The sequence below is a fragment of the Ovis aries genome, chromosome 7, assembly GCF_016772045.2.
Source record: "Ovis aries strain OAR_USU_Benz2616 breed Rambouillet chromosome 7, ARS-UI_Ramb_v3.0, whole genome shotgun sequence".
Lineage (NCBI taxonomy): Eukaryota > Metazoa > Chordata > Mammalia > Artiodactyla > Bovidae > Ovis > Ovis aries.
In genome coordinates, this window is record NC_056060.1 from 8,668,890 (window position 1) to 8,682,219 (window position 13,330).

Genomic DNA, 13,330 nt, shown 5'->3' on the forward strand with positions numbered 1-13,330 from the left:
CTCACAATGCTTTTTAACTATATTAGAAGATCTAGTGAAAAGTGAAAGTGGGACACTCAGTCATGTCCAACTCTTTGCGACCCCATGGACGATGCAGTCCATGAATAAGGTTCATATCCTGCAACTGACTGTTACATCTCTAGTCTCTCTTATTTTATTGATTCTTTCTTCATATATTTTTTTCCTTGTAGTTAAGCGTTTGTCTTCAGAGTTCTCAGAGTCTGGATTTTGTTGGCTACTTTCTTGTGTTACCATTTTATATGCTTCTGTGTCCCTTGTGTTTCTAGTAAACTGAGACATCTAGAGACTTAATCGTATTTAAATTTGACCATTTGGTAAGACTACTTCATAAGGAGTTTATATTCCCCAACAGGAAATACAATTTCTGGCAATCTTTTGTCTGTGTATACGTATTTGTGATGTTAACAGCTATCAATAAGCATTGCCTAAATTTGTTATTCTATTAGAGATGGCAAAATAAGAGTTCAATTCTATGATTCTTCCTAGCTTGAATCCTTCTATAAAGAAAATGCCCTCTCATCAAACATTACTGATCTCAAGATAAGAGTTTGTATAGAAAGGCAGTATAGATCTTGACTTGCAGATACCCCTTCAAGATAGGACTATGCCCAGTTATGAGGAATGTGGCTAATCTGCCTCCAGCTGTTGACTTCAAGAGTCCATTTCAGCTTTCAAACTATCTCTTTGGAGAAGGAAATGGCAACCCACTCCAGTATTCTTGCCTGGAGAATCCCATGGACAGAGGAGTCTGGCAGGTGATGGTCCACAGGGTCGCAGAGAGTCTGACAAGACTGGAGCGACTAAGCACGCATGCAAACTATCTCAGCTGGCACCCAGTGCCTGGGACATAAGCAAGGTGGCGGAAGCCAGGGCACATCTCTGGACGACCCTCAGCCAGTGTCCAAGCAATGCAGGTTAAACAGTCCTCGTCATTTCCCTAAAGCAGGACCATCTGAAGAGCATTCTTTCCTCCAGAGCTCCACACTGGGCTTACAGAGACTTGGTCAAATCACCATCACAGTTTGAGATGGCTCCCCTAGTCCAATCCTGCTTTTTCCCTTTCCTTTCGTATTTCTAACAATCCTTTTTCATGCTTAACTCCATTTTATTGTCTACTTCCCAGGGAACTGAGGTATTAGGAGGATCTAAATGGTCTTCACTGACGAACGTCCGTCTAGTCAAGGCTGGTTTTTCCTGTGGTCATGTATGGATGTGAGAGTTGGACTGTGAAGAAAGCTGAGCGCTGAAGAATTGATGCTTTTGAACTGTGGTGTTGGAGAAGACTCTTGAGAGTCCCTTGGACTGCAAAGAGAGCCAACCAGTCCATTCTGAAGGAGATCTGGGATGTTCTTTGGAATGATGCTAAAGCTGAAACTCCAGTACTTTGGCCACCTCATGCGAAGAGTTGACTCATTGGAAAAGACTCTGATGCTGGGAGGGATTGGGGGCAGGAGAAGAAGGGGATGACAGAGGATGAGATGGCTGGATGGCATCACGGACTCAATGGATGTGAGTCTGAGTGAACTCTGGGAGTTGGTGATGGACAGGGAGGCCTGGCGTGCTGCGAATCATGGGGTCGCAAAGAGTCGACATGACTGAGCGACTGAACTGAACTGAACTGAAATGGTCTTGACTACTGATTTCTATTCTCTAAATGTTATTCTTAGTTTTAGAAAGAAACTAAGAATATCTTTAGAAAGATATTCTTAGCTTTAGAATATTTTCTTAAAGGTGTAACATATCGTTCACTGTTAGTGAATTATCAAACTGTACTGTTTGTCTAAATCCCTGTGAATGTACAGCTTCACAGTCACCCTAGGGGTATACTCTGGCCTCCAGCCTGGCATTTCATGGGTCATCTGATTCTTTTCCAGTCATGATCACCATCCTGCATAACCTTGTCTGTTTCCTGGAGAAGCAAGGGATGGTCAAATGAGCAACAGAGAAAACTATTCTTAAAATGTGTTATGAACTCAGTTTGGTTTAATGTGTCAAATGCTAGAGTATTACATGCAATTTTAGTACAGTCCATTTTTTGGAAGACTCTTGCTGAGGCTTAGCCTTCTTTAGTGATCTCCCAATCAATATGACCCTCACTTCATGTTCAAAAAATACTAAAGAAGAAAAGAAAAGGCAGCTGTCTGTTAGGTTATACAGGATTTATTTGGTATCTTCAAAAACCAATCTAAGAAAATTTTCCACTCACTGGTTTTAGCTGAGCCACCGAGAAAACAAGAAAATCCTTCTGCAAAATTCTCAATAAAATGATATTATCTAAAGACCTGAAGCGTGAAACCTGTATTACAACAGTTGACCAAAAATCCAGAATGTGATGTCCATAAAAACTAGATAAAAACATAAAAGGAATAATGATATACTATTTAAAAACTGGAAAGGTATTTCTGTAATTTGACAATGCATAAATAATGTACATATGTAATGGTAAAGCTATATCTGAGCTATCTAAACTATTACATTAAGAATGAAAACACTGCGCTCCTCTGTTTATAACAGTTACATCATCTGTGTATTTTTTATGTACTTCTTACCAATAATGACTCTTTCAGGTTTTTTTAAAGTACACTACAGAATTAAATTTTTTCAAACAAAAGAGATCAAAAGTTCTTCAGGTCGGCAACTGAGTGAAAAACTTCATACCTAATTATATGCAAATTCTGACATAGTCATGACTTGGAGACAAAGAATTAAATGTAGTTCATATAGTAATATGTTTACCTGATTGCAAAAGCCAAAAGTTGGCCTTTTAAAAAAATCTATTCAAGACATTTAGATTCACTGTGGCATACAATAAACATGACCAACAATCTCCCTCCCTCCATCTGCCACCTTCTGCAATAGGGTTTAGTTGCTTCTCCCATCAAGAGACAGAGTTCATTTATCAACCGACTAAATTCATGCCAGCTTCTGACTTGCTTTAACCAATGAAACAGCAGCCAACATACTGAAAATAGACTTGAAGAGATTTACACTGGGGCTTGCCCTTTTACCAGTATTTAAATCCCATTCCTATTGAAACAGCACTCAAGCAACCACGTGGAGAGATCCCCAGTCATCCCAGCTGAGACCACTGTAAACCTGCCAACCCCAACCAGTCCACCAGGCGACCACATAAACACACATGAACCTAAACAAGATCAGCTGATCCTGGCACAGACAACAGAACCCATCAACCTGAGCCTACCCAAATGTCACCCTATAGAATAGTGAAATAAACTGTTTGCTTTCGTTGCTGTTGTTCAGATGCTCAGTCGTGCACAATTTTTGCAACCCCATGGACTGTAGCATGCCAGGCTTCCTTGTCCTTCACCATCTCCCAGAGCTTGCTCAAACTCATGTCCACTGAGTTGGTGATGCCATCCAACCATCTCAACCCCTGCCACCCACTTCTCCTGCCCTCAATCTTCCTAGCATCTGAGTCTTTTCCAATGAGTTGGCTCTTCACATCATGTGGAGCTTCGGCATCAGTCCTAATGAGTATTCAGGGTTGATTTCCTTTAGGATTGACTGGTTTGACCTCCTTACAGTCCAAGTGACTCTCAAGAGTCTTCTCCAGCACCACAGTTCAAAAGCATCAATTCTTTGGCACTCAGCCTTCTTTATGGTCCAACTCACATCCATACATGACTACAGGAAAAACCATAGCTTTGACCATATGGACCTTTGTTGGCAAAGTGATGCCTCTGCTTTTTAGCACACTATCTAGGTTTGTCATAGCTTTTCTTCCAAGGAGCACACATCTTTTAATTTCATGGCTGTAGTCACTGCTTGGGCTGATATTTGACAATGGCAATAGATAACTGATATTCTCTTCTATAGCTCTGTACTATTGACAAAACAGTTACTACATCACTGAATAACTGAAGTATACACAAGTGGTAAAGAACCTGCCTGCCAACATGCGGGTTCAATCCCTGGGTCAGAAAGATCCCCTGATAAGGGCATGACAACGCACTTCAGTATTCTTGCCTGGAGAATCCCATAGACTGAGGAGCCTGGTGGGCTACAGTCCATTGGGTCACAGAGTCAGGCACAACTAAAGAGACTTAGCCTTCACACAAGCACCACACTGGGAAAATGCAATCAAATATCAGTATCTGTACAATGATCCTTATTCTACAAGATGGCCTTTTCTTCAAATTCTTCAAACTATGTAATAAGAACAGTCAAGAAGACATTTTGAAGGATACCTGCTGCTGCTGCTGCTGCTGCTGCTGCTGCTGCTGCGTTGCTTCAGTCGTGTCCGACTCTGTGCAACCCCATAGACAGCAGCCCATCAGGCTCCCTCATCCCTGGGATTCTCCAGGCAAGAACACCGGAGTGGGTTGCCAATTCCTTCTCCAATGCATGAAAGGGAAAAGTGCAAGTGAAGTCGCTCTTAGCGACCCCATGGACTGCAGCCACCAGGCCCCTCTGTCCATGGGATTTTCCAGGCAAGAGTACTGGAGTGGGGTGCCACTGCCTTCTCTGGTTGAAGGATAGCAATCGATGTGAAATCTTAAAAATCTGAGGACCATGTGCTCCTACAATAATTTGGCTGGACTTGGCCATGGTTTGTAATTGAGCCACGGGATATCATCCTGACCTCCCAACCTGGGGGCTCAGGGAAGGGACAACAGGTAGAGAAGGACTGGAAACTGAGTTCAGTCATGTGGCAAATAAGTGAGATAATCATTCCCATGTAATAAAACCCCAATAAAATTCTGGACACCCAAAGTTTGAGGGAGCTTCCTCACTGGTGATGCACACTGATACACTGAAAGGGGGATGTGTCCTGAGGACACAAAATAGAAGGTATCCTTCTAGACCTTACTCTTTGTATCTCTTCATTTGGCTAGCCCTGACCATATCCTTTATAATAATACAGATGGTTAACAAACATAGAAAGATGTTCAACATCACTCATTATCAGAGAAATTCAAATCAAAACCACAATGAGGTACCATCTCATGCCAGTAAGAATGGCTGCTATCAAAAAGTCTAAAAACAATAAATGCTGGAGAGGGTGTGGAGAAAAGGGAACCCTCTTACACTGTTGGTGGGAATACAAACTAGTACAGTCACTATGGAGAACAGAGTGGAGATTCCTTAAACAACTGGAAATAGAACTGCCATAAGATTCAGCAATCCCACCGCTGGGCATACACACCGAGGAAACCAGAATTGAAAGAGACACGCGTACCCCAGTGTTCATCGCAGCACTGTTTATAATAGCCAGCACATGGAAGCAACCTAGATGTCCATCAGCAGATGAATGGATAAGAAAGCTGTGGTACATATACAGAATGGAATATTACTCAGCCATGAAAAAGAATGCATTCGAATCAGTTCTAATGAGGTGGATGAAACTGGAGCCTATTATACAGAGTGAAGTAAGTCAGAAGGAAAAACACCAATACAGTATACTAACGCATACATATGGAATTTAGAAAGATGGTAATGATAACCCTGTATGCAAGAGAGCAAAAGAGACACAGATGTATAGAACAGTCTTTTGGACTCTGTGGGAGAGGGCGAGGCTGGGATGATTTGACAGAATAGCACTGAAACATGTATATTACATATATGAAATAGATCACCAGTCCAAACTCGATGCATGAATTTGATGCAAACAGGGCACTCAGAGCTGGTGAACTGGGACGACCCTGAGGGATGGGATGGGGAGGGAGTTGAGAGGGGGCTCAGGATGGGGGACACATGTACACCCATGGTTGATTCACATCAACGTATGGCAAAAAACTACTACAATACTGTAAAGTAATTAGCCTCCAGTTAAAATTAATTAATTTTTTAAAAACTGTAATCATAAATAGAGTGCTTTCCTGAGTTCTGTTAGTCATTCTAGAGAATTATCAAACCTGAGGGGATAGTGAGAATTTGTAGCTAACTGGCCAGAAGTGCAGGTGGCCTGGGAACCCGAGACTGCAGCTATGACTGTGGTGAAGGGACTGTTAATCAGGACTGTCCTCCTAACCTTTAAAATTCAACACAACTCCAGGTATTGCCAGAACTGCACTGCATGTGGGACAATCAACTAAACACCAAAGACAGAAGGAAAGCGGAGAAGACAAGGTTAAAGGACATCAGCAATGATACTAAGAACTGGAAATAATCACAGCAGCAGTCACCCACTGAGTTCAAAATGGTTGAAAAATAATAAAGGTGGTATCAAAGACAAAAGAGAAAATTAAGAGACGATAGTGGAGTAGCTGATAGAGACAAGAGAAGTGGGGTTAGGGATTCCGGATGGCATGCAACATGTACACTTATTAGTCGAGGGAGTCATTCATTCATTTAACAATTATTAGTTACCTGCTACATGTAAGGCACCATGCCAGGTACTAAAGATACTGTGGAGAATAAGAAAAAAAAAACGTCCCTCACTCTTATCTAGAGAGAAAGATAAATATTATACAGTTACACAATTACTTGTGTAATCGTTATTTGTGATAGAGGCTACAAAGGATAAGCATATAGTTGAACAGAGGCTTAATAAAACAGATCTACAGATCAATAACAAGCTAAATCTACAGTCCTAAGACCTATACACCTTCTCTATTTGCAAATATAACACAACATCACACATGCTAGCAAGGAAGTACAGAATAAGGAACATTTTCCCGTGCACCTAATCAATCAATCTATGACAAAGGGTGCAAGACTACACCATGCTGGAAAGAGAGTCTCTTCAACAAATGGTGCTGGGGAAACTGGACAGCCACAGGTAAAAGAACGAAATTAGATCATTTCCTGACTCCACACACACAGATAAGCGCAAAATGGATTAAAGACCTAAATGCAAGATCGGACATTATAAAACTCTTAGAGGAAAACATAGGTAGAACACTCTCTGACATAAATCACAGCAAAATCATTTTTAACACATCTCTCAGAATACTGGAAATAAAAGCAAAAATAAACTAATGGGATCTACTTAAACTCAAAAGCTTTTTCACAGCAATGAAACAATAAACAAAACAAAACAAAAAAACCCCACAGACTGAGAGAAAACATTTGCAAATGATGTGACTGAGAAGGGATTGGTCTCCAAGGTTTATAAACAGCTTATGACACTTAACAGCATCAAAACAAACAACCCACTCAAAAACTGGGCAGAAGACCTAAACAGACATTTCTCTATAGAGGACAAACAGATGGCCTTTAGGCACGTGAAAAGATGTTCAAAATTGCTAGTTATTAGAGGAATGCAGATCAAAACTACAGTGAGCTATCCCCTCACACCTGGTCAGACTGGCCATCATCAAAAACCTGCAAACAACAAATGCCAGAAAGGAAGTGGAGAGAAGGGAACCCTCCTGCGATGTTGGTGGGAATGTAAATTGGTATAGGCCATTATGGAGAACAGTATGGAGGTTCCTTAAAACTAAAAACGGAGCTAGCAAATGACCCTACACCCCACTCCTGGGGATATACCCAGAGAAAAACATGGCCTGAAAGATACACGCACCCCAGTGTTCACTGCAGCACTGTTTACAACGGCCAAGACACAGAAGCAACAGAAATGTCCACTGACGGAGGAATGGATAAAGAAATAAATATATATATGTGCATATATACATATATATAGAGAGAGAGAAGTGGGGGGAATATTACTCAGCCATTAAAAAGGATGGAGGAAAGCCATGTCCGGCAACATGGATGGACCTAGAGAGTGTCATACTGAGGGAAGCAGAGGAGATGTATCCTATGACATCCCTTACATGTGCAATCTAAAAAGAAATGACACAAACTTATAAAACAGAAAGAGACTCACAGACTTAGAAAATGAACTCACAGTTGCTGGGGGGAAGCGACAGTTAAGGACTTTGGGAAGGTCATGTACACACTGCCATATTTAAAATGAATAACAACAAAAACCTACTGAATAGCACATGGAACTCTGCTCAACATTATGTGCCAGCCAGGATGGAAAGGTGCCGGGGGCCAGCGTGAGGAATTCCGCCCATGGCAAAGGTCATGAGGAAGGAGGCTTGGCATACGCAAAGGCGTGATCAAGCCTCAGGAAACCCCCTGTTCCCGAGCATCTAACCCCAAAACCAGAGTCTGTTTTACGCTCTCACCTACACCTCTGACTTTACGGGGGCTCTCCCCCATAACCGTTTCTCTCGGAGAAGGAGTAAACGTGCAGCTCCAAAGCAATAAAAATTCCTGGGCGTGACAAGAGTGTTTCAGCTTACGGACTCCTCTGAAGGTTATCTAGCCCACTTGTATAGGTTCGTCCGGCCACATGTGATTGCTTACAGCCTCCCAACCTGAGAGGCACGAGATGTTTTAGACTTACTAAAGGCAAATTCTTTTGGGGAGTTAGAAATTATTAGTATAGTTGGTTAGGAATTATATTGGTGAAGGGTCTCTTCATTTGTTGTGTCAATAATTGCTAATTCCCTGCTCTGGGTGGGACAAGGATGTCTCAGGTCAAACCTCTCTGCTGACAGACTAGCTTGTGTGACAGGATTATCCTTACTGCCGCCACTAGGCACATGATTGTTTACTACCTCCCAACCATAAACAGCACAGAGAGTTTTGGAGTATTTTGAGAGTCTTAATTAGCATAGGACTTTTTCTTCTTGTTGAGTCAATGATTGCCGCCAGGCCTCCATATCCTTAGGCACTTGGGAATATATTAATCAATGTATTTGGAATATAGCAAAGGGAAATATAGTAGTTTTTGATGTTAGCAATACTAGACTTTTTGAGTTAATGGATTTTCTCTTTTGTAATAGATCACTGTACTTTGTTATATATCACTGTGTCCTTGCTGTGTAAGAATGTAACTTTATCATATCTTAAGACTAAATAGATCTTAAGGGGAGCATTGGTGAAAGGATTTTCATTTGTCGGGCTGATGTTTGCTGCTAAATCTCCATGTTCCCTACTCTTATAATGAATATAACTAACATATAGGAGAAATAAGTATTAACCTTTAAGCATATAGGAGAAATAAGTATTAACCTTTAAGATTAATCATGTTAACCTTGGGTTAAATAAATTCCTTTCTTGACTGTAACTCACTACACCCTCACCCTATAGGAATGTAACTTTATTTGGAGGGTGGTGCCTCGTTTAAGAAAAAACATCCTTGGAAAAAATAAGTTTTTTGGTTATCAGAAAGAAAGGATCATAAAATGTCAGCAGGTCTCACTCATGGCCAGAAGATGATGTAATATTCCTAAGACCTTTTTTTTTTATACATTTATGTGAAGCACCTGATTTTGACAAAGGTCAGGACTGCTGACCCCCACGTGACTCTGTATTCATCCCTATGTGTAACAAAAGGTATATAAGCAAACCCAAAAATAAAGAAATCGGATCAGTTTCCGGAAAGACTGATTCCCCCATGTCGCTTCTTTCTTGCTCCCGTTTTTCTGGCTGAATTCCCATCTGGAGCATGGATGCTATTCCACGTAATCCAAATTATTCAGCCTCCTTTTCTCCACTAATCTTCCTACAACACTATCCATTTCTAATCTCTCTCTATCTGTGATTAAATATGTATTTTTCCAAAGACGCCGACTCCGTCCCCCCACCTTCGAATCACCCTGGATCCACTGGGGCTGGACCCCGGCAGAAAGGGGTGTGGGGGAGAGTGGATACATGGATATGTACGGATATCTATGGCTGAGTCCCTTCACTGTTCACCTGAACCTGTCACAGCATTGCTAACTAGCTATAACCCAATAAAAAACGTTTTTGGTGTTAAAAAAAAAAACATTTGAATGACAAAAAATTCAGATTAAATACTTTCCTAATCTTCTACTGAAAATAGTACATTCCAGGGAGGTACCTGATATCTAAACGTTTTGTGTGTATGTGGGGGGTGTGTGTGTGCACGCTCACTCATGTCTGACTCTGTGACCCCCTGGACTATAGCCCGCCAGGCTCCTCTGTCCATGGGATTTTCCAGGCAGGAATACTGGAGTGGGTTGCCATTTCCTCCTCCAGGGGATTTTCCCAACCCAGGGATCAAACCCACATGTCTTGTGTCTCCTGCAGTGGCAGGCGGACTGTTTACCACTGTGCCACCTGGGTTGGTTCTTTAGATTCACCTTGACATACAGTTAAAACTCCCACCAACATTTTAAAGTCACACATTTCCTTTAAACTAACAAGAGTATTTGTTGAGTACTCAAAAACAATAACAAAAAAGAAACCCAAAACTTTGAATAAGCAAAAATAACCATCAAATCACCAGAAATGATACCCTAACTTCTGAGCAAAAAGACTTCAGACACATATTTCATCAAGCCACTGAGGTCAATTTCTACTAAATGCTATTACTGATCAGTTCCAAAATTTTTAGAAAAGCTGGATTAATTCTGAAGTTGTTTTTAATGTAAAATTCCAAAAAAAAACCTCTTTCCAAACAGTAGTCAATTGGGTAACTAGAGGTGCTTACCTGGAGTCATCTAACCGTACCAGATACCGTACAATGTCACGATGAGCTTTCAGTACAAGCAGTTCAGTGTAGGGGTTCTGGGTTTGTTCTTCACCTATTGTCTGTAACGGAGACTTCTTGTAATGGGGGTAACAGAAAAAAACATAAAATGATTTATGATAAAAGATCATATTGGAATAAAACTATATGATATACATCTAAGAACACAAGATTTTAGAAACTGTAATATATGGTATCCTAATACTATATATTATTTCCCCTAATATTAAGTAACTGCCAATTTAACATAAAACATTTCTCTTAGCACAAATCTACATCATAAATTTAAATATTTTCAGGTCAAAATAAATTTTAAAGGATGCATTTTGTTTTATGGAAATTACACCTCAATAAACCTGATCTAAAAAACTAATGGGCCAAACCAACACAATATTTTTAAATGGGTGTTTCTCAAAATTTGGCAGAAATACAACTTTAAGTCAAAAGGGTAAAATATAACATAGACTAAAACAGTGCCTACCCCATTACAGGCACTCGACACATGTACTGAATGAACAAAGGAAAAATGAAATAATTCATAGTCAATGAATTCAATAAATTCAACTTTGGACAATACTGAAAAAGATGATTGGTAAATTTACACAGTATGATGCTTAATCCTAAGACCTACACACCTTCATTTCTATTTGAAAGTATATGAGTGGCAGTCCATATGCCAGACACTGTATAAAGGCACATATGGCTTATAACTCACTGAATAATTCTGTAAGGTAGATCTTACCAACTCCCTTCCTATAGTCAAATCCAGTACTATTTCATGATAAAACTTGTTTCCTTAACCTCTAAATTGTAGCTTCTCAAACATGACGACACTGACATTTGGGACCAGGTAATTCTTTTGTTGAGGGCTCTCCTGCGCATTTCAGAATGCTGCACCTACTTCCTGGCTTGTACACACTACCTGTCAATAGAAATCCAGCCTCTCCCTGAACCTCTCAATAGTGACAATGAAAATGTCCCTGGACATTGCCAAAGGTCCTCTAAGGGGCAAAACCACCCCAGTAGTCAAACACTGCTTCAAACTAGAAGCCTAGATGCAAAGTTCCTGCACAATGAACGAAAAATCACTGGTTCAGAATTCACAGCAGTTACAAAACACAAGTACTTTTACATGAAGAAATATACAATTTAACACTCATTAATGTTTAAAAAAATTAACTCAAAGCAGTAATTTTTTCATTTATCCCATCGCCCCTCTAGCAGTGGTTTTGATGAGAAAAACGCAAGAAGTTTGAAAACTGTACACTACTTCCTCCAAATGAAAGGTTGCTAAACAGGACAGAATTAGTTAATAAAATTCTATGATTAAAAAAAGAATTGGGTTAATAAGGAACTGTCATATATATCACATGCAAACTCGTCAACTTTCCACAATTCTTCCACAATCTTTAGAATTTAAGCCTATCTGTAATAAACCCAATTTTAAATAAGAAATACTTTTTAAGACAATGATAATAAGCCTCAACTGCAAAGATATGAGGAAGTTAAAATGGAGAAGACTGCTTACAACGAAAGTTTTTTTTTAACAATCAAAAATATTTCCTATAAAAAAGAGAGAGAATTCAACATGAATCCTATTCTTGAATAGCATTTGAAATAAATTCCAGACCTCAATACTTTCCAGGTTCCAAAATTACTTTATTCTCAACATTTAAGTCTATTCAGCTATTCAGGCCCAATGAAGAAAGTGTGACTATGGAACTCAAAATAATTCGAATATAATTTTAACTTTTAAGCAAATTATTGATTTTAAAAATAATCACATCTTTTTTGGTTTTATAGAATTAATGAAATTAATTTCATATTCCCTGAGCACGCATCAGTTGATGTTGGGAAGTGACAAAATATCAAACAAACCAAGTGTCAATCTGCAATCACACCGTCTTACTCTCTACTAAACTGGATGCTTTTAAAATTAGAATGAGACTGCTTTAAGTAGGCAGAAGACTGGTTGGGCGTGCTTGATTCTGTCGTTGGACTCCATCAGTTTCCGTCTCTACACCTCCTGGAAGTGGGGTCTACCTCGCAGGGAAAGGACCCCCACCCCGCCGACCTCGCCCTCGAAACCCGCAGGCCCCGCCTCCGCCGGGTCTCCCACGTCCAGATGCGAGCCGGGCTCAGACAGCAGCCACAGTTCGGGCAGGCTAGGCCACTGCAGCGGCAGGCAGGGTCCACCCGGGATTTACCTCGGCCAGTCCCTGTGGTTCTCGGCCTCCCCCGATCAGCCATCGCAACATCTGGGCAGCGACGGCGTCCCGCGGGGCCCCGGTCCAGGTCAACCCCAACTCCGCGCAAGCCCGGCCTCTTCCTGGTCCCGGATAGCAGCACAGCGCACCCTCTGATACCTGCCGGCTCAGGTCTGCCCGAAAGACCCGTGAGCGCGAAGCGGAGACCACCCCAGAGGGAACACTTTTGTCCCCAAAGAGCTGCCGTACCCAGCTGCTAGAGGTTTGCTTTAGCGTAGCCACCAGGGGAGCAGCAGTCTAAAGCTAGGGTGTCCGCAGAGGTTCAGAGGCGTACGCTACACCCAGTGAGCATGCGCGGGGCGTCGCCCGGTTTGCGCGCCCAGATTGGGTTGTTGGAGCGGCCCCTAGCGGACGTGCGTGGCGCTGCAGCTGGAGCCGGCAGAGCAAGTTTGTGCCGAGACTACTACCCTCCTTTTTTAGATGGCGCGTGCATCTTTTACTTGGCTTGGGGATCAGGAAATCTTTCCCCCTCCCCGCGGTCTCCTAAAGAGCTGCCTGGAGAAGGTGTACTTCCCTAAACTCCTTCATCTGGACTAGTCCAGTGGCATATGCATACACCAGAACTTAA

The 13,330-nt window shown here is 41.3% G+C and overlaps 1 protein-coding gene across 3 annotated transcripts in view; it reads right to left on the reverse strand.

The window, feature by feature from the left end:
- Positions 1–13,039, reverse strand: part of WDR41 (WD repeat domain 41) — a 48,627-nt gene extending 35,588 nt beyond the window's left edge. For all 3 annotated transcript variants that reach the window (XM_060418762.1, XM_060418761.1, XM_060418763.1), the window contains exons 1-2: positions 12,703–13,039; positions 10,457–10,572 (exon numbers count right to left, since the gene is read on the reverse strand). In XM_060418762.1, coding sequence (XP_060274745.1) covers positions 10,457–10,572; positions 12,703–12,753 — 167 coding nt within the window. In that variant the 5' untranslated portion in view covers positions 12,754–13,039. The remainder of the gene's footprint in view (positions 1–10,456; positions 10,573–12,702) is intronic.
- Between the last annotated feature and the right edge of the window lie 291 nt (positions 13,040–13,330).